The sequence below is a fragment of the Drosophila mojavensis genome, unplaced genomic scaffold (assembly GCF_018153725.1).
Source record: "Drosophila mojavensis isolate 15081-1352.22 unplaced genomic scaffold, ASM1815372v1 contig_136, whole genome shotgun sequence".
NCBI classification, from domain to species: Eukaryota; Metazoa; Arthropoda; class Insecta; order Diptera; family Drosophilidae; genus Drosophila; species Drosophila mojavensis.
Window position 1 is genome coordinate 3,013,884 of NW_025318667.1, and position 21,342 is coordinate 3,035,225.

The 21,342-nt window shown below is 41.3% G+C and overlaps 2 protein-coding genes across 5 annotated transcripts; one reads left to right on the top strand and one right to left on the bottom strand.

Annotated features, from left to right (window-relative positions):
- Nucleotides 1–415: 415 nt before the first annotated feature.
- LOC6585472 (active breakpoint cluster region-related protein) lies at nt 416–16,682 on the bottom strand. Of its 4 annotated transcripts, XM_015160916.3 has the most exons (14): nt 16,504–16,680; nt 15,238–15,800; nt 8,824–9,479; nt 7,425–8,097; nt 7,087–7,364; nt 6,870–7,008; nt 5,456–5,476; nt 3,827–3,925; nt 2,766–3,755; nt 2,153–2,533; nt 1,906–2,066; nt 1,549–1,688; nt 1,235–1,484; nt 416–1,159 (listed from the first exon to the last, which is right to left on the bottom strand). In XM_015160916.3, the coding sequence occupies exons 2-14, from the start codon at nt 15,595–15,597 to the stop codon at nt 970–972; spliced, it is 4,338 nt and encodes a 1,445-aa protein (XP_015016402.1). In that variant the 5' UTR covers nt 15,598–15,800; nt 16,504–16,680; the 3' UTR covers nt 416–969. The 4 variants fall into 4 exon arrangements, with proteins under 4 accessions (XP_015016402.1, XP_015016403.1, XP_015016400.1 ...); XM_015160917.3 differs by lacking the exon at nt 5,456–5,476; XM_002011064.4 differs by lacking the exons at nt 416–1,159; nt 1,235–1,484; nt 1,549–1,688; nt 5,456–5,476 and having other exon boundaries at nt 1,902–2,066; nt 16,504–16,682.
- A 2,489-nt stretch (nt 16,683–19,171) lies between these two features.
- LOC6585471 (scoloptoxin SSD14) lies at nt 19,172–21,309 on the top strand. The gene is made up of 2 exons (XM_002011063.4): nt 19,172–19,798; nt 20,245–21,309. Exons 1-2 carry the CDS (start codon nt 19,236–19,238, stop codon nt 21,188–21,190), a joined length of 1,509 nt encoding a protein of 502 aa, XP_002011099.2. The 5' UTR covers nt 19,172–19,235; the 3' UTR covers nt 21,191–21,309.
- The last annotated feature ends 33 nt before the right edge of the window (nt 21,310–21,342 follow it).

Below are 21,342 nucleotides of genomic sequence, written 5' to 3' on the forward strand. Positions count from 1 at the left end.
AACTTTGAAGAGGTGCATAGAATTCAAGACTTTACACATAGCGAATATAAGAAAGAGTTTTCAAAAATTCGAAAGACAACTCCAAAAACATTTCTAAATAGAATATATTTTATTTTACGTTTCTGTTTATATAAAAACCTAAGTAATTAATACAAAACAAGACGAAAAAAAAAAAAACAGAATATTTTTAAGCATACACATACATATATAATCCTCATCAACATTATCATCATCATCAGCATTTCCATCATTATAAATTTTACGTTTAATTTGAAATCTGCTTGCGTGTTTAGTAATATAGTACTAATTAGTAATGTATGTATATATAATATATAATATATATAGTATATATATAATATATATATACTATATAAATGTGTGGGTGTGTGTGTGTGCTTGTGTGTAATATTGAAAATATTTGCCATTTGTTTATTTTCTTCTCTCAAATATCAATTTGAACCTTGCAATAAGCGGGGCACAGGGCAATCTATGTATATATGTATAGGTAAAGCATATAGTTTATACTATAAATATATGTATGTATGTAAACGAGTAGACGAGCAAAAGCAGCAGCTAAAAGCCTTGATGGGGGAAGTGTGCCTGGACTAGGACCAGCAACAGGATCAGTGTTGAACACTTGTCTACGCATGTATACATTCTGTATATATATATATATAGTTATAGTTATATGTGTGTGTGTGTGTGTATATGTATGTGTCTGTATGTGTGTGTGTTGGCTCGCTCTTGAGCACTGCTTTCAGCTAACAAATTGCCTGCAGCACAAACAACGCAATTCCTTTTTGCCAGCTATGCGCCTGTTATATACAATCATCAGCCAGGTTGTGTAGGTTGTGTGTGTTCTTGTTCTTGTTCTTGTTGTTGGTTGTGTGTGAGCATTTGAAGCATATAGCATATATAGAGTTATACATATGTAAATATTTGTTTGCTTGTGCTATCCATTCATTGTGTCTAATCCTTTTTGATGCGCGCCTGGAGGAAGCAGTAGAGTATGCCCGCCTGGGCCATCACATCAACGGTGCTCGCTGCCAAAGGATCCTTTTGTTTGACCTGCGTCTGGCCAGGACGAAGTAGTGTGGGCCCAAATACCATGGCCAAATTGTGCAGCGACATTTTGTTATCCGCCTCCTTCTCGTGCACCCTGTGGAGCATTAGGATTACATTATTGATAAATCTGAAACATATCCATAGACTGTTCTCTCTCTCTCTCTCTCACCTGATCAGATGATCCAGTATCAGATTGATTGAGGCTTTGTTAGCCGGCGGCAGCTCCTCAAATATCTTGAGCAGCTCGTTGATGCGTGTGGCTTCGTTGTTGTTTGTTAATTTGCTGAATGTTTCGAAGAAGCGTGGATAGAGCAGATCCGTGAACAGCGCCTCCGGCAGCTCACGCAAGAATGTCTTCAGTATGCCTGTAACCGAATGGATGTCCACCTCTCGCAGCAGCTGCTCTGCCTCGTATGCGTCTACGTAAATTGTGACATATGAATCGCTATGCATGCTTACGGACATTTCTAGCTGCTGACTTACCCGACTCGAACGCCTTCTTCAGCTTGGCCAAGTCGGAGGCAGAGCCACTGACGCGATAGCACCCAACCTCCAGCATTCCACGTCGCTCCACTTCCCGAATGCAGGCACTGATTATGAACGGAATGTCGCGTTTCTCGCGCCTGCAGAAGGGAAAATTCAACATGAAAATGAGAATCATATAAAGCTTTTCAGCTGATCCATTCTTAGCTAAGATTTGTGAAGATGGGAAATCAAAATCTATGTCTATAACTCGATAACTCTCGCCTTATCAGCTTAAGCGATAAATGCAACATTTTCTTAACCATATTTCCATCCTCTCACCTCTTCCCTACCCCTCCCCTTGACAGTGAAACTTACTTTAATACTTGACTCATTTTGGCACCAAAGAGCGCGCCTGGCTTGTTGCTGCCGCGGCATTGCTCGCCGGGCACGAAACGGAAGGTGGCGGTCAGCTCCAGGGTTTCGCTCAGCTTGAGGTTGCGCGTCTGCGTCGTCTCTGTCAGCCAGCTGCGGCTCAACTGTTGCACAGCAAAACGAAGAAGCAGAAGAAGAAGAAAAGGACATTCAATTATACAGTAAATGCCAATGCCTCTGCTTAGCTCACCTTGAGTATGTATTTGGCACGAAGCAGTGGCCGCTCCTTGTCCTCGTAGAGCAGCACACGCACATTCTGGCTGCCCTCCAGTTCGAGCATGAAACTCTCGTTCCACATCGGCGTCTGACTGCGACAGATCTTGGTGGTTGCCTTGCGGAAGTAATGGCCATACGAGTCCACCTCGATGCATATGTACAGATCGGTCGGCTGCTCGAGGCCCTGCAGTCCCTGCACACCCATATGCAGATCGCCGACGAGCAGACTCTCATCGTTCGTGTTGCGCATCAGATAGGAGCCCATTTCAGTCTTCATGCCCTTCTGCATGGCCACAATGAAGGCGGTCACCTCCAGCGAGTTGATCGTATTGGCTCCAGGCAGAGTACACTTTTGCTAAAGTTGCAATATGTGAGAAAGAGTGAAAGAGAGAGAGAGAGAGAGAGAGAGAGAGAAGGTTAATTAATATGGAATAAAGATAGAGTGATCTAGTGTAGATTCTTTTCATAATCAGCTATCAACTATCTCTAGTGAAACTAATTTCTTATTAAAATACGCTCTATTGAGAGAGAGAGAGAGAGAGAGAAAGATAGAGAGAGAGAGAGAGAAAGATTGAGAGAGAGCTCACCTTGAGCGACATTATCGAGTCTATCCACTGAGTGCGCTCGAAGTCGGAGCTGAGGAAGAAGGTAATTGTCTTATTGTTGGCCTTGTTGCCCAGCCGCAGCACCAAGTTGGGCGTGGCCAGCACCAGCTGTGACTCCAGATCGGCCAGTTTGCGGCGATATTTGTCGCCGGTGCGCACGCCGTTCGCTTCGAGCGTTAGCTGATCGCGCACCGATCGCAAATTGCGCTTCACTTGCGATATGTTCGCGGGACTAGATTCCTTGAGGTCCGCACTCGTGTCGGACTCCTCGTACACGGTGACATCCTTGAGCGGTATATACCATTTGAGCTCGTAGTCGATGCGATCCCGGCCCAGCGCCTTGTACTTGGCACACGCAATCACATCGTTGAAGAGGAACAAATGCCGCAGCTTGCGGTGCCCGTCGACCAGCTCCACAATGAACGAATTGCGCACCATGCGACGCAGATTGCGATTCGATTCGGTGGGCAAGCGCTGATTGACCACATTGAATTGATTGAGGAACATTTGTATGATCTTCTGGGCCTGTCGCAGCGGCTGGTGATCCGGATGATTCGGCGGCGTCTCGCGCAACAGATCATTGAAGACGAGCGCATTGATTTGCACTCGGGCCACCGGCTTATGCAGCAGATCCTCCAGCGTCAGCGACTGTTCCGTCTGCAGATTCACCACAATTGTGGAGACGATTTTCTTGAATTGCGGATTGTTGGCGCTGCACTTCTTCACCGTGTCGATCGCCTGGCCATAGTTGTGCAGAAATGCGCTATACAGATCGAACATGTCAGCCAAACGCTTGAAGGGCTCCCCAATCAGCACATCGCCGCCCTCATGCGCCACAATTGTCTTCAGATCGCTCAGAAAAGCGGTGTGCACATCGTACAGCTCGTCGATTTTAAAGAAAATCGTATTCTCCTCCTCCTCCTTGATCACAGGCTGTGATGTGCCCAGCGTGGCGTGTATAGCGCGCTTATACTGCGTGGAGAGACGGGAAGCGATTAGCTATATGTGATTTATGATATAGTATATGTATATGGAACACTCACCTGTAACATCTTATTCAGACATTCCACATAGATCGTCTCGCTGTGTATGATGGAGCTCAATATGGAGCGGATCTTGGCGCCACGCGCATTGCCCGATAACTAGAGGAATACAGATGGAGACTTATTAATACATATATCGCTCGATTCCGTGCAGTCTACAACTGTGATTGTGTCATCTACAAAATGATTGCATGAAGGGCTTAATCTATGCATGTGCTTTAGCTATAACCCTTGCACCAGTAATTATAAACAAGTAACTGTATACAAATATATATATATAGAGAGAGAGAGAGAGAGAGATATGTACAGCTAATGCATATGACTTGAATCGGATGTATTTATATACATAAATCATGTTCTGTTTTGATTTGCTTTGTGGAAGAGTCTGCTCAAAAAGTAGCGCGACTTTTGAATTCGTATACTCGATTTTTGATTTTTTATGGTGTTGTATTGGGACTCATATCCCTCACTTATGCCTAGTAATCCCATCCATTTTGAAGGTTCAAAATTTTCATGTTTGACAGCTGTGTTCTGGCTCCTCTTCCATTTTTGGCTTTTAGAATAATCAATAATTTTAGAGCTTAAGACATCATCCCAGTATTACGCAGAGCCTTTGCGACTTCTTAACTCTGAAGAGGCACATGAAAAAACGATTTTATGACAGCTGAGCTAGAAATTGAGGCATTGCAGTAGCAGCTAAACACGATCACAGATCGAGGCGAGGAAGTGAATAATCTCTGATGGGGATTACGTTGAACAACAAAGTCAAAATTCGTGATACTTTTTGAACAGAACTCGTATATAAAGAGGGGGAGAGAGAGAGGGAGAAGTATATATGTACATACAGCTAAAACATATAAATTATGTTGGGTATATATACATACATATATATTATAATACATACACATACATATTATATACATATATTATGTTTTGTACTTTATAATAAAGTTATATATGCATGACATAGACAGAGACAAGTAGCGAGAGAGCGAGCGAGAGCGAGGACGAGATAGAGTGTAGGATTTATAATACAAATGCACTATGCAACAACAATATATCGATTTGATGTAGGACTATATATAACATACATATTAATAGATGCCTAGACATTTTTTGCCAATATTATTAACAGAGAGATATATGATACACATAAGTAAATAGATTTTCTACATACAAGTTAGAGAAATTCACTATGAAAACAAGATAAATATTTAAAAATATTCAGGTAAACATTCTGTTGCATAGTGCCCATACATATATATGTATATGGATGTATATATATATATATATAAATGGATGGCTGGGTGTGGGTATATGTATAGTATATGTTATGTATACGATTTTGGTAACGGTAAATTGAACATAAAACAAAAGGAATACAACGACAACAAGAACGAAAAGGAAAAACATTGAGCAAGCGCATTCCAAAACAACAACAAAACGAAGCAAATATATTTATAGATCTATACATACATATATACATATGGTATATATACATATGTATAGAATATATGTACAAAGGATTATATATACATATATTTATATACAATATATGATATACAGATGTCATATAAAACAAAAATTAGGCTAAGCCTAGAATCAAGCGGATTTTTTTCCGGTACTCACGAGTATCGCCGAAACTAAGTTCTGTTCACAAAAATCAAAAAAAATTTAAAAATCAAAAATTAAAACACAAAAAAAAAATTGTTTGAAGATCAAAAAGAAAGAAAGAAAAAGAAATCGAAAATTCGTGGTTAGTAAATATTTAAATATTAGTTATACGCTTACAATAGATATTATTCATATTATTATTATAATTATTATTGTTATTAATATTTGTATTATTGTTTTAGATAAATATAGTATAATTGGCGCAAAGCTCTTAAGCATTCTGAACAAAAATAATCGTAGGCTCTTGATCAAATTAAAATGGCAAGTTTTTGTATTCTTATAAATAGATGATCATAGATTTTATAGTGCCCTGAGATAAGATCAAATCTATAGATACATTAGATCGTGATCTAGAAGATCAAATGTGTAATATTTTCATGACCTATATTATGCACGTATTATGAGATCTGTAAGCCTTACGAGTCATAAAAGATCCACAGGATCAACTAATCCAACAAAAACCGTAAGATCTATAGTCTGTCAGATCTTAAACAGCTATATGAAGTGAGATAAGATTTTTCTTTCTTTTATGAGATATACTACATCAATACAGCCTGTAAAATATATTAGATCTGTAAAAACCAAAATATCTAACAGACCTATCAGACTTTCAAGATCTATAATATATATCTGATATATCTAAACTATTTATGAGTTTAAAGGGGTGCTTTTCTTTTATTCACTTTCAAATTGAAAAAACAATGAGTTCTTTCGTTTTCCCAGCTTGCCTAACTGGGCGTCTTTGAATGATTGATTGATCGTTGATTGACTGATGAACACCATACAAAACAAATTTACCTGTGGGCGCATGACTAGAAATAAGAAGTGGGAAACTTCACTCAAATTCCCAAAAATCTCAAATTGACTTAACATTTCGTAGGCTTTTCAATTTTTTTTTTTTTTTTTTAGCTTAAATTACAAGCATAATGATTCACGTTTATTGTAAAACTTTTTGCCAAGTTCTGTGGCGACAGCTTCTAAAAACTTCAGACCTCAACGCAAACTGACTGGAAATGCTCAACTAAAACGAATTCCCTAAGAAACGAAGATGTTCTATTTCCATTCAGTTGATTTAATTTTCAAAGGGAACTTGAAAAGCTCGAAATGAATCGATCGACGCAGCTGACGCATGCAATTTGGAAGCAATCAGTCAAAGTGAATATGCGCCCAGCACAGGTGTGGGCAGAATGGTCGAGATTCGATTATGGCTTAGTCATGTCAACCGAAATGCTTGCATCAGCGGCAATCGGATTGCAATTAGACAAAAGCAATTAGCTGTTGGCTGTGGATTTCCTAGTCGTATATCTTAGGCTCTATCATAGACCTAGCCTTAGTCAAGTAAGTGGGCCAAGTAGGCCAGCCAACGAACCTTGCGTAGGGCGCCCGGTGTCTGTGATGTGGATGTGCTGCTGTGCTGTTGCTCGTCATGCGAGATGGTTCGTAGTATGGGCGGACCCTCGTATTCGCCATCGCTGTCCAGTGAACTGGAGCGCGTCTCGTTGCTCTGGCTGATGGTGGGGAGAGACGAAAACAGTTAGGATGAGGCACTGCAATCGATGCACTGCACTATTCCATTTGACACTTACATAAAATAATCAATGTTCACATAGTTGGACGTACGGCCTGGAGATTCGGGATCCGTTACGCTCGTCTGACTGCTCAACTGGGCCATGGGCAAGGTGCTGCCTGGCGTGGACAGATCGTCGCGACTAGACGAGGAGCCGGTGCGGCCAGGCTTTATGAACACGTACTCCCCATCGCCATTGTCCAGCGGCACGCTGTCATAATAGGGCTCATTGTCCGTCTGCTGGGCCGCCTTGGCGCTGTCCGAGCTGAGCGAAGACACCGACTCATAGCTCTTGATCTGAGCAAGGAAGAAGAGAATGAGCTGGGGAACAGTTGGAATTTAGTGTTAAGCTCTTACCGCCTCCGATATGCCTTGTGATGCGAGCGACTCCTTGGAGCCGACGCTGCGCTGCGCACTGGCCGGCATCTCAGCATCGCTGGCCTGCAGTGAGACGCGCGACTTCTTCTCCAGGCTGCTCGTCGAGCTGCTGTCCGCTGCCGCCAGCTTGGCCGTCTTGTTGAGGCTGCCCGTTGGCGAGGCGCCGACGGCACCCGCTGCCGTACTGCGGCCGGCTGGTGTCAGGGCACGTCCCGGCGTGGATGCAGTGCGTCCCAAGCTGCCACCATTGCTGTTGCTGTTGCTGTTGCTGTTGCTATTGCCGTTGCTGTTGGCTTCGCTGCGCTTTGCTCCATGCTCGAGACTGTCCGTCTTGCCAACCATTTTGCGGCCCAGCTCCTCCATCAGCTCGGGCGTGTTCGCCAGCTTGCTTAGCTCTGGCGTTGTCTTTCGATTCGCTGCATACTTCGACTCTAGATTCTCCGATGACTTCTGTCGCAAGATATCCGATGGCTTTATATTCCGCTCCAGCGAGCTGGCCGGACTCTCGCCGGAGCTGCTGCTCGGCAACGGCATTGCACTGCCCGCATAGGGCGTCTCACGCTTTGGCGACGATGACAACAGCTGCTGTTGCTGCTGCTGCTGGCTGGGAATGGTGGGCGGCTCGACGCGTCGTATGTTCTTTGGCGGCGGTCTGCAATGGGATGGGATGTGAGTGAGACGCCATAGTGTGTGGCCAGCAGTAACTATACTACTATATACTCCATAGCTGAACTAAACCAGTCAACTATATCGATTAGTAAAGCCCCAAGGTTTCCTTTCACTTATCATTTGCCCTTCCTTTGACTTATCATTTGTCTAGCACTCGAATTATATTATGAAAACATTTATCATATTGTTTATACAAATACACATTTCTGATCAGCATGGGTGGGGCATTTACGATAGACCTATAGGCCTTTCCATTTATCTATCTACCTTATCTAACAATTTAGTTTGGAGTCACAACTCGGCAATTTTTAATGTGGAATCAATCAAATTATTTCTTAAAATCAGCTTTCATCTTGATGTAACGAAGTAAAGGGTATTTATAGACGTATTATACAATAGTTGTATGTTCCAATACACGGAAATAATCTAACGATTTAGTCAGATTAGATTTGACCAAGTTAAGAGACAGACATTCAAGATATTTTTAGTCCGATTTTTATTAACATACAAGATGCAAGTCCTAAAACTCCAGATACTAATAGACTTGGGGTAATTTTAGTCAAGAAATTAAAGACAAGAAAATCAAAAATTGAATTCGACAAGAGTTTGGTTTAGACCCTTAAGAATATTTACTATAGGGTATATAGAGTCTACAAATTTTTTCCTATTCAAATTTAAATTCCTTCCCTAATGCTAATCCCATACTCACCTGGGTGGCATTTTCTTTTTGGCGTCCAGATGTGCGGCATACGATGAGGCGGACATGGCGGGCGATGTCATTGATGGCGACAATGGCGGTGCCGTCGCCTCCGCTCCAGCGGCCTTGCTGCGCTCCGGATAGCGTCCGAATGTGGATGGCGGCGTGGGCGCGTTGTCATTGAGCCCCAACGCCGAGGCGGCATCATCGTGATCTTTGTCCTTGGCCTCCTTCACCTCGATGACGGTGACGAACTGCGATGTGCGCGACGGCTTCACTTTCTGCTCCACATGTATCCCGCTCGCCTCCGCCTGGCCAGTTGTCTCCTGCTGCTTGCTGTTGCTGTTGCTGTTGCTGCTGTCGTTTGGCCTTTGTTGTTCGTTGGCTTTCTGAGTGCCGCTGCCAATGGAGGCCGCCAGCTCGGTGATGCACTGCTGCAGCGCTCCATTGGCATCCTTCTCATTGCCGCTGTCTTTTTTATCCTCGCGCTCGAAGCAGTGCTCCGTGAGACTGCGCTTGCCCGTCGGCGGCGCCGAGCTCAATCCGCCCCCGCCCTCATTCTGTGTGTGTGTGTATTTGTTGTCGGTGCTCAACGAGAGCCGGTCCTTGTCCTTGTCCTTGTTAGCCGATGACGCAGACGATGCCTCACGCAGATTCAAACTAGATTTCTGCAATAGAAACAGATTGAGTGAGTGAGAGACAGAGAGAGAGAGAGAAAGTGAGATAAGAGTGTGAATTAGTTTGACGGTAGATGAATGCATTTGAAGGTCCATCTCTTGAGATTCTTAAGACCCCATTCAGACATATGGGATGAATACCTTTTTAAGCATTGCTATTATGTAATGTAATGTGTGAGCTGAGTCTATATATTTTGCAATATATATTTATATTCATATATGTAGATAGAGAACAAATTATATATATGCATATCGTTCTGGACATAGGATCAGGCATTCATAAAAACAAACTAGAATTTCAATTAAAATTTCTCTCAAATGATTTTCAAATGAGTCCAAAGATAAACTAACCGAAACTAAGTACAGCATTTGGATATTATTATGCGCCCTATGAGTTGTAACGGCACTTTTAATGACAGCCCAGTGAACACAGATGTGTTGGCCAACTTAGTCAGCAAAAGGCGAATAGAAATGCCCACAACATGTGGCTCTGCGTAAATTAATTGACGTGAATGGCAAAATGGGAGCTGAGTAAGACGTAACAATTAAAGTGCTGAATAGATTAAAGTGAATAAGGGGAACTAGAAGAGTAGACAAAGAGCTAAGTTACTAACTTTGTTTACTACCCGAAATGGAAGCAAGCCCCTAGTTAACTAACAAACTGTGAATTTCATAAATCCCTGTAATCGAGACAGCACTGTACTCAGTCAACGCCCAATTGAACTGGTTCAAATGTCAACAGGCCCGACTCATTCAAGTTGCATGCCAGAAAAGTTCACAGATCCTCTCTCCCTTTTTCTCTCAGTCAGTCATTCTGCAGAAACTGCAAAGCTCTCTCCAGGTAAACCAGTTGAATGCAACGCCCTACGCCCACGCATCAAAGCAGCTCTTTGAAGATTTAACAGTTAGATTCAATGTACTACAAAAGTCAACAGGTTCAACTGAATCAAGTTCATATTGCAAGAGCTACTAGATCCACTATCTCTCTCCCACTTTATCAAATGGCAAAGAACTCGCCAGAAACTGAAAGCTTTTCGGAGCATTGAATGCCACGCCCCAACCTTACCCCGACCCCTTTAACACGCCCACGCCCTGGTCATTTGCCCAGGCAGAGCACGTAACGCATTTCTCTAACACGTTGAGCGGTTCCATTAAAAGCGACAACAACAACAACAAGTGGCAGAAGCAAACAACAAAACAGAAACAGAAAGAGAAAGAAAAAGAAGCAAAAAAAGTCAGACAAATAAGCCAAACTTTGCGTGGAACGTGTGCGTGTATCGGAGCATATACAGACATACATACATACATGTATATGTACATGCATATGTACGCTGTACATATTTTACGCCTTTTTTGCCAAAAATTGTTTTTGGCAGCGAAAAAAAGTGAAAACTATAAGATACAAATTAAAAAGAGAGCAACTTTTTTTTTTTTTTTTTTTTTTTTTTTGAATAAAGAAAATTGGCAGCAAAAATTGTATTTGTTGAGCTTATTTATTTGAAGTGTGTGTGTGTGTGTGTGTTTGAGTGTGAGAGAGCGCGCTCGACGTAAAGCGTGCGCCTGTGCATGTGTGTGTCTGTTTCGGGGGTGGGCATGGGCCAAGCAGCAGCCGGCAACAGCTGTACGTGTGCATGTGTGTGTGTTTAAATGTGTCCAAGCGAAGCGAAGAAGAAAGCGTGCAATAAAAGTTGACGGCGAAGGTCGTACACACACGCGCCACAGACACAGACACACGCACACATGCACCCATGCACAATCCACACGCACTTGACGGCAGCAAATTCATGCGAGATGTTTGAGAGCTGAGCTCAGCTTTTGGCTGCACTCTTTCTCTCTCTCTCTTTCTATCTACCTCTTTGCCCCTGGGGCATTCGTGTGCGCCATGTCGATACAATTATTTAGCATATTTTCATTCAACCAACACACACACATAGACATACGCGCACACTTAGCTCAACAAAATGTTATGAATGTGAATCATGTTTGGCGGCGCCAAACTCCAAAACAACAGAAAACAATCATCCGCATTTAATTGTTGTTTTAAAAGTTTTCCGAGAAAAGTACATTTTAAGTGGTTAATAGAAATGTTCAAATCCACAAATATTTATGCGAGCAAACGGTTGTAAATATATGTACAAATGTGCATAATATGCATATACGAACAGTATGACGAAAATCTATTTTTAGGCATTCATATTTATCGCATGTTATTAATATTTAGTTTTACTTATAATTAATTTTGTTTTGTTTGCACCTGTTCTTAACTAAAACTAAACTGCTTTAAATTAGGACGCAATGTTTAGATTGCCGATAAATATTCTCAATAGTAAGTATACCACACATATTCTTGCCATACAAAAACATTGAAACCACTGTCAATTGTTTTTATTTTCTTTTAGACAGATCCCGTTAGACTTGTGCTAAAGTGCCCTCTCTCTCGTCTATACGTTTGCATTTGCATACACAGATTCACATACACTTGCATATGCACACATACATATGTACATATCTACATACTAATGTTAAATCGTGTGCATTTCTCTGTAACAGTAGGTTTTACAGTAGCTTAGCGGGCATTTAACAGATACATATCTGTTTGTTACAGTTTTTGTTCTATGTTATCATCAATCAATTAAGAAAAGAATTGCTCTGCAATTTGTCTGTTTTAGTATGACAAGCATTAATACATCATTGCACATGAAGTATTTACTTCCTATATAAAAATGTAATACATGCATATATTCGATTTTTCGAATAGCTACACATGTAGTTGCTATTTTATTTTTTTTTTACTTGAACGAGAGATAAAAATAGTTTGGCTAATCAAAAGTTTTTAATCAAATATTTTCAATAGCCAAAACAGCAAACGCCACAAATGTTTTCCGTCTAAAATATGCTACAGTTAACTATTCCCCTCTCCCTCTCTCTATCTATGACTCTTTCTCGCTCATTTTCTTCGAATTGCTTTTGCAGTGCACTTTACTAAGGTCTAGTGAGTCTCTCGCCTTGGTTGAGGCGCTTTTACTGATACTACATACAGCTGCTTATCAATGCGAAGAATGGCGCAGAGATTTGGATTTGTAGGCGATGTCAACGTCGTTGCGGGCCTAAAGGGAACTGTGGAAGAAGGGCGCTGCGAACAAACAGATATGTATGCACATACACACATACATGCATATCAACATATAAATATGTGTGCGTGTGTTTTGAAGTGTTTCACTTTACGGTTTTTGCTTTACTCTCTTAACGGGTTCTTAGTTACTTAGCTACTTGATGCCAATATAAAAGGTAAGCAAAGGGTATATTGATTCAACTGGTCTATGAGCATTCACTATATCTAGTTTGAAGATGTAATATTTTAATTGCATATAAAAGCATCGATATACATAACTTAACAATTTTTAAGATAAATAATTTCTGACACAAACTTGTGATATGCCTGGCATTACAGGGTATTTTTTGGCTACTCACTTCGAAGAATATCGTTTTTGTTTTTATTTCAAGTCTCATAATTTGCGCTTTTGTGTGAGTGCGATAAGTTTATTGATTTTAACTTGTGATAAATACAACAAATTCATTTTGCTTTGTTGTTGCCGTAGACACGCACACATGCTCAATCACACATGTATAGTCAGTCATAGAATACGCACCCCTCTGGTCCATAACTTGAACTTCTCTTTGAAGGAAGACATGCTCCTTACAGCAGCGCCGTCAGCAGCAGCGCCGCTGTTTTCGCTTCTTCCACTCTCTTTCGCAAACAGACGCTCTCTCGCTCTCTGTTATTATTATTGTTGTTGTTGTCCAACCAACAACAGCAACGTTGGTGTGTAGCCCACGCAATTGCAGTTGCAAAAGCGAACGAAACGCAGCGACACGACGCGATACACGACACGACACGAGGGGAAGCAATTGATAGCCGAGCTCCGCCCTGCGGCTGGCTGGCTGCAACAACAACAACAACTGTAAATTTAAGGCTAAACGGCAACGGTGATTGCGACGACGACGGCGACGCTGACGGCAACGGCAACTGCGACGTAGACGTCGGCGTTGAAGTTGACCACGAAATTTGAGTCAGCCGAGCACGTTAAAAAAAAAAAAAAATAATAAAAAAAAAAAAAAAACAAGACAACACTCGCACGCCCAAAATTACGGTTTAGGCCCAAAAAAAAAAAAAAAAAAAAAAAAACACTCGCACTTTATACCGTTGGAATTATTACTTTTTGCTACGCTTTATTTACGTAATTTGTGCACTTTAAACTGTGCTTCACTGGAAATTGAACTCTTTTTATAATGCAAATGCAGAGAGATTGCATGGAACTTCCTTCAGTTCAGCTCGGTTCAGTTCAGTTCAGTTCTTTGTTGCTTCACATGCGTAGCCCGCGTTGGCGGCGTTGATTTCGATTGGGTCTGTAGGGTGGAGTGTGGAGTATGCGGGTGTGCGTATATGTGAGTGTGTGTGTGTGTGTATGTGTGTGTGGGAAGGGGTCTATACGCCACCTGGACGGATAGCTACAACATTGACCGCTTGACGTTGGGCCCGCTTTTGGATGTTGTTATTCACCGAAACTAGTGACTACTGCCGACTGGCGGCGACTCGCGGTTGCTCCGGGTGTCAGAATCAGTCGAAGTCAGCGACGACGACGACGACGCGCAAACCGAAAGAAATACAACAACAACAACAACAAGAAGCAGCAGTTCACATACACTGACACAAACAACATGAATAGAATGGATGACTATGTGTGCGTAGATAACGGGCAAAATTAAAGATATTGAAGTGGTAGAACAGACGAACGTACTTACATACATATGGCTGTATATGTATTCAAACGAACGCACTGAATCGTCCGTACGGTGGACACGCACACATACGCACACTCTCTCAGACACAAAGAGAATGCATGTGGGCTAGTAGTGGTGGGGAGCTAGGGGGTTGCAGGAGCCGAATGTTAGGTGGGCAGCGTCACAAGCGGAAACTGTTGAATATCATTTGAAGCCGCAGATGACTAGATAACGGCATATGCAAAGTACATATATCCGCAGAATGAACTAGTTCCAGGTTAGGACAAAAAAACAGTTGAAGTGTAGTTGGAAATCTACTGCTAAATCCAAACGAAATCCGCATCATTTGTGCGAGAACTAGTTCCCATTAGGTGCAAACCTAGTTGACCTCAGACCCCCCATGCTCAACCCTAGCGCTTATGCAAGATACAAAACAATTATTTCGGGTTTGTTCTAAAACTAGTTCACTTCAGGCCACCGAAAGAACGTGTTCAGAGTCGGTCAAAAATTAGTTCATTTTAGCAACCAACAATTCAAAATTACAAAATGAACCAGTTCCGCCCAGGTGATAATGAGCTAACCAATTGCAATTACAGGGGCTTTCATGGGGTGACAATGACTAAGTCAATACGATAGCGCTGCTCAGCAGCTGCGCTAGCTAAACTGATAACGACTGATAAGGGGCGAACGGGCAATGAATGGCTGAGCACAGGGTGCCCGGACCACCCGGTCCCGCCCACATTTGCCAATTGCTGTGCGCCTGGTAAATGCTAACTGTTAACGCAATCAGCAGCCGCTTCTCTTGCCGCAAGATCAAGCAACAATTACAATATTGATAGCAATAACAATGCAAATATAAATAATAATACTAATAGTATTAATAAATAATAATAACAATATACATATATGCATATACATACATAAAAACTGAATATATGTACATTTAAAGAGCATTACAAATACTTACGTAGTCTTTGTCCACGCCAGCGCCTGGGCCTGCAGTTGCGCCATTGGCAGCGACGCCGACACCAACACCGACGCTGCTGCTGCTGCTGGGCGATTGTTGCGATGCTGCCGGATTGTCGGTGGCTGATTCGAAGAGGGTTGTGGGATCACCGCCAGATTCACGATATTTCTCAACATCAGAGAGCAAACGTTCCAGATACTCGACATAGAGCGTCTCTTGTTCCAACTCTTTGCTTAAGTCTGTGATTTTTTGTTTATGCCGTTCAAGGCTGCCGCGCACATCCTGTTCCCAGTCGTCGGATAGGGAGCTTTGTGGAAACCGTTGCATCCACAAGCGTTGAAAATCATCGAAAACGCTCATTTTACAGCGGCCAGCAGCAGCTGCACCAGCTGTGTTCCCCCCTTGGTGATTGTTGTAACTGCTGCGGCGGCTGCTGCTGCTGCTGCTGCGCTGCCCACTTTGGTGAGAGCGAAAGCTTTGACTGCGGCTTAGAGCTTGAGCTTTTTATGTAAGAAGCGCCTGTTGTGCGTTACGTTACGTTGCGTTGCGTCGCCCTGGCCTGCCTGTAAAGGTGTGTGTTTGTGTATGTAAGTAAGGGAGTGAGCGAATGCATGTGTGCGTGTCTCAATATATATGCATGTATATGCATGTATGTGTGTGTGTGTGAGACTGCATGCAGGAGAGCAAATGCGTGCTCTCTCTGCATCCTGGATCAACAACAAAAACAACAGTAGCCGTAGTCAACGAATCATCAACGGCAACAACAACTACATCTCGACAGCAGCGGCAACAACAACCACAATAGCAGCAGCGAGTGCATCACGACTTTTGAAAGGTTTTCAGTTTCAGTTTTGTGTTTCTGTTTCTGTTTCGGTTTCTGTTTTGTTCTTATGCTTTGCCTGTGCTGCTGCACTTGTATTGTAGTTGTGCATGTGTTTGCTTGTGTTTGGCTGCGTATTGATGTTGTTGCTACTGCTACTGCTGCGCTGCCCTTTCTTATGCGTTCGTATGCTGTGTCTGTGTGTAGCTGCAACGGGAGATACTGCATTTATTATTTTTTTTTCTTCTTGCTTTTAGTTTTGGTCTTAGCCAAGGCCATTAAGTTGTTGTGCATCTCTAGTAGCTACGTTGGAGGCGCAGACGCATTCATTTTGTTCAGTTTTCACGCACACACAAACACACACATATGCAATTTTAGTGGCAGCGCCGCTCCTGCTGTTGTTGTTGTTGTGACTGCGCCCCTGCCCATGCCACAATCGCACTTACATATGCAGATCCTTTTTTGGGACCGACCGACGCGCGGTTCAATTTTTATATTGTTTTATATGCCATTTCATTTTTTATTATTTAATTCCAATTAGATTTCGCTTCGTAAAAAAAATAACTTCGCACACACATACAACCGACAACACATACGAGCAGATGAGAAGACATTTGCATATACATATGTATGCATTTGGATTAGGGATGTTAAAAGTACACCGATGTCTCTAATACATATCGATAAGTATGCCTGACGATAAAATACCAAATTGGGCAAGTGTTTTGAAGCACTGGCTACGGCAATTGTATCGCTTACTTTTTAGTTATTTAATATTTTCGAAAATATTATTAAAATAAAAACTTTTAAATATTAACAAATTTATATATTATAATTATTATTATATTATATATTATTCAAGCTAAGTATAAATTAAAAACTTGTAATCTAAATGATTTGATTTTTCAACAATGAAATAAGACGAGTAGCATCGAACTGTTGCTAATATTATTTTCTCGATATTTAAGTAAAATTTATAATTTGAAGCATTTAGAAAGTACCTGAAATCGTTTATCCTCATCGAAAAATTTGTAAATTTACATATTTAGTTATTATTATAAAATTTCGAATGTCCCTCGAAGCTACCGGTGGAGCTTTATAGCTATCGGTAATAAATAATCGTCGCAGTTGACTAATCGACCTTCGCCCTACGTATTCAGTGCTGGCTAATGAAAATTGTTCTTGTTTCATGGTCTGCAATCGTTACAATTTAAATTAAATAACCGACTTCTTATAGAGAGGCAATGAAATAAAAGAAAAACAACCTAATCAAAAATATATGCAGACAGCGTTCATAAATGAGAATGCTATCATCTGCAATTTTTGCCTAAAAATAGGGCACAAAATAGGGCACAAGAAACCTGCTATCTTATCGAAATACATAGCTATATGTATATACATATATATTGTAATACTAATAGAATACCTACGATTAACGAATAATTTTAATAGCCAAATCAGAGTTGGTCTTAACTTTGGGCTTGTGTCTTATCGGCAAGCAGATAAGACATACATCCATATAGCTCTCTCTATTTGGCATGGATTTGATTAGACACAAACATCTGGTATTTACGCATTCGTCGGCCAAAATTTTTTTGGTTTTTACCATTACTTAGCCAGTCGACCAGAACTCTCTGGCTTAAAAAATCTCGCAGTGACGAACTCAATTTATATATTTGGCTTTAGCATATAAATTGGCCCAAATATCTAACCGCATTTATCTCTTATCTTTACCGGATATGAATTCGAATATCACTCTTTCGGCCCATATATAAAGCCCATAACTGCCACTAGTTTCTCCTCATAAACTAAAGAACTTATTTGATTCAAGCGCATTTAAACAATTTATTTATTTATTTTATTTCTTTTAAATAAATAAAGTAATATTTTAAAGGTAAAAAAGAATAAAAAAAAAATATATATATATAATAAATATAAACAAAATGTCGTAAGTGAAAATGCACAAATTTGGTGTAATTAAATCAAATTTAAGTGTGTGTGTGTTTCATATATCTATGTAGCGAAATATAGTGGAAATAAAGCTTCTATTTTATAGACCTATTTAGATATAACGAATGCTATGAGCGTTCAAATATTGGTGTCTTGCAAGCAATTCCGTATATTCGATCTATTATGTGTCATTTAAATGGATATATACATATGTTTATCTTATTCTTTTGTTCCAAAAAAGGAAACCGTTCTAATTATATCATATCATATAATAAGTTGCGCACTATTATTATCATACATAGACAGTTCCATATACCTACGCTCTCATTTTATGTAGATGTGATCGTCATATGATATATGTATGTACATACTCCCATGCATCCAATGTGTTGTATTCAATACTTCCGAATATATCATATATCATATAATGCCATTATTACAGATTATAGACTATTAGAGCGATTACCTATGTATCATGCAGATAGTTTCCAAACTCTGATATGTCATTTATCATATCATATATCACATTATATCATATAAATAGTTCCATTTATGAGTTCTAAAAATTAATTACCAGTTCCATATGCCTGAACTCTTTACTTCCGATCATACCATATCGTGTCATATAGGTGAAACATATATTACATGTGGCAATATATGATTATATCATATAAGTTGTTAGTAATATATCATATAATAATAGAGCATTTCTATCGTCAACCAGAGCCATATCATAAAATTAGAATCAAATATTTGGTACCTTTAAAAAAGTAGGATATCGTATGCTCCATCTTATACCTATCGTATCGTATCGTATATTATCATATATGAGTATCTCATCATGTAGTAGTGCAACTATGGGGATTCATACTTCCAATCTTTCATGAATATATCGTATTTAATTATGATCAGATCACAGTGCTATGTCCAATCTCTGATGTGCCATATCATCAGATCAGTTCCATATCTTTTTATACGCATATCCTTAACTCGATTCCAAATTTTGGTTTGCCATTCGCTCAGGGATTGCTGCAGGAAATATGCCGTCGTTTGGATACTATTGGTGCTGACGATTGTGGGCCTCACGCTGGGCCTGATCTTTGGGCTGAGCAACGAGACGGAGCGACGTCGTATTGGTGCCGTTGCCTCCAATGGTGTTGGCTGTGCCGAGATCGGTGGCACCATATTGGACGAGGGTGGCTCGGCAGCCGATGCAGCCATTGCCACAATGTTGTGCGAGGGCGTTGTGCTGCCGCACAGCATGGGCTTAGGTGGTGGCTTCACTGCCACCATTTACACCAAGAAAACCGGCCACATGGAGGTGTTGACTGCGCTTGAAACGGCGCCAGCTGCAGTTACAGAAGACATGTTCGTTGGCCAGGAGAATATCAACGGGGCAATAACGAGTGGTGTGCCCAGTGCGGTCTACGGTTACTGGAAACTGCATCAAAAATATGGCAAGTTGCCCTGGGAGCGTCTCTTTGAACCGACTATCGAGATATGTCGACGTGGTATTTTGGTCTCACGCCATTTGGCTGGCGCTTTGGCCCACAATGAGGAGCATATTCGCAATGAGATCTCCATGTCAGAGGTCTTTATTAATCCGGCTACTAATGATCCATATAAGGAGGGCGAGATCATGTACCGACATGTTTTGGCAAATACACTGGAAATTGTTGCTATAGAAGGGCCGGAGGTTATTTATCGCGGTGGTCGCATTGGCCGCATGCTCATCGAGGATATAAAGGCCACGGGTGGCATTATTACCGAACACGATCTAAAAGATTACGAGTGAGTCCAATTTAAATTTTGTAGTCATTTAGAGAAGTCGACAAACGAAAACGACTAACGACTGTTAACAAACGTTTAACAACACTATTGCTTATCGATGGCAAATGATTGAATTTGTGATGAAGCGTTGCCAGTTTACCGCGTCATTTTTGAATTGCTGTTAAGCAATTGTTATTAGAAAATGCAGCTAAATAATAATGTTATTAATTCAAGTATTCATATTTTATAATTAATATGAATATATTCTTAAGCGACAGCATTGTTGTGTGCCATTATTGATATTTGTAAACGAAAATAACATTTTCAATACGTTATTGCAATAATTAATCGATAAGCTTCTGATGTGGTGCTGCCAGACTGTCACATAACTTTAAATTTTCAGTTATTTGTTATTTTAAGAATTGTTATAATTCAACTGATTAATACATATTTTCTTTCCACTAAAGTGTACGCTGGGAGAAACCTCTACGTGCTCGCATCAACAATGGCCATGAGCTGTTTACGTCGCCATTGCCCAGCAGCGGAGCCGTATTAGCCTTCATCTTGAACGTCATGGAATCAATGTATGTGAGCAGCAGAGACAAGTATTGGCATCGTTTGATTGAGACGTATAAGCATGCGTTTGGGTATCGCACCAAATTGGGTGACATTCACTTTGAGCCCTCGGTGCGGGAGATCTACAAAAATCTAATCAATCCGAAATTTGCAGCAAAGATTCGCAAGCTCATCTTGGACGATCGAACGTTTGAAGATATCTCTTACTACGGGGCCAATTACAGCAATGTCGAAGATCATGGCACGGCTCACATTTCTGTGCTGGCGCCCAATGGCGATGCCATCTCGGTGACCAGCACAATTAACGGACCCTTTGGTGCCAAGGTGCGATCCCGTCAAACGGGCATCATACTGAACAATGAGATGGACAACTTCTCGAAGCCGGACGTAATGAGTGCCTTCAATATACCCGCTAGTCCGGCCAATAATATAAAGCCCGGCAAGCGTCCTATGTCCTCCATCTGCCCCAGCATCGTACTCGACGATGGTGGTAATGTGGCGCTGGTGGTGGGCGGTGCCGGTGCCTTCAAAATAACCACCTCAGTGGCACAAGCGATTCTCCACTATTTCGTACTGCGCGAGCCCATCCAGGAGGCGGTCAATAGCGGCCGGTTGCACCATCATCTGGTGCCCATGGTGATCGACGCGGAGCCAGAGGTGCCCAAACATACCATCAATTACTTGCTCAATCTCGGTCACAAGGTCAACATTCTGACCAAGGATACAGCCTTTTCCGCTTTGACAGCCATCGGCTACATGGAAGATGAGCCGGAGCCCGTTTGCGACCATCGGCGCATTGGTAGCGCCGTTGTCGTAGAGCTCACCAATGATAATTGAACCGAGATCTCAGCATAAAGCACACACACCTCTATTGTTATATCTCAGTTAGTTATCAACTATCTATTATTAATTACAGTTTGGAATAAATTTTAAAACCTTTGCTATTTATGCACTCATATCTGAAGTCTCAGAGCTCTAGCTTAAATATT

Excerpts from the sequence above, each read along its gene's own strand:
- LOC6585471 (XM_002011063.4), top strand. The coding sequence starts at position 19,236 with ATGTTGTGCGAGGGCGTTGTGCTGCCGCACAGCATGGGCTTAGGTGGT. Across the intron at positions 19,799-20,244 it reads CACGATCTAAAAGATTACGA|TGTACGCTGGGAGAAACCTC; the intron begins GTGAGTCCAATT and ends TTTCCACTAAAG.
- LOC6585472 (XM_015160916.3), bottom strand. The coding sequence starts at position 15,597 with ATGAGCGTTTTCGATGATTTTCAACGCTTGTGGATGCAACGGTTTCCA. Across the intron at positions 7,365-7,424 it reads CACAAGGCATATCGGAGGCG|ATCAAGAGCTATGAGTCGGT; the intron begins GTAAGAGCTTAA and ends TTCCTTGCTCAG. Across the intron at positions 1,485-1,548 it reads GAAGAAGGCGTTCGAGTCGG|ACGCATACGAGGCAGAGCAG; the intron begins GTAAGTCAGCAG and ends CAATTTACGTAG.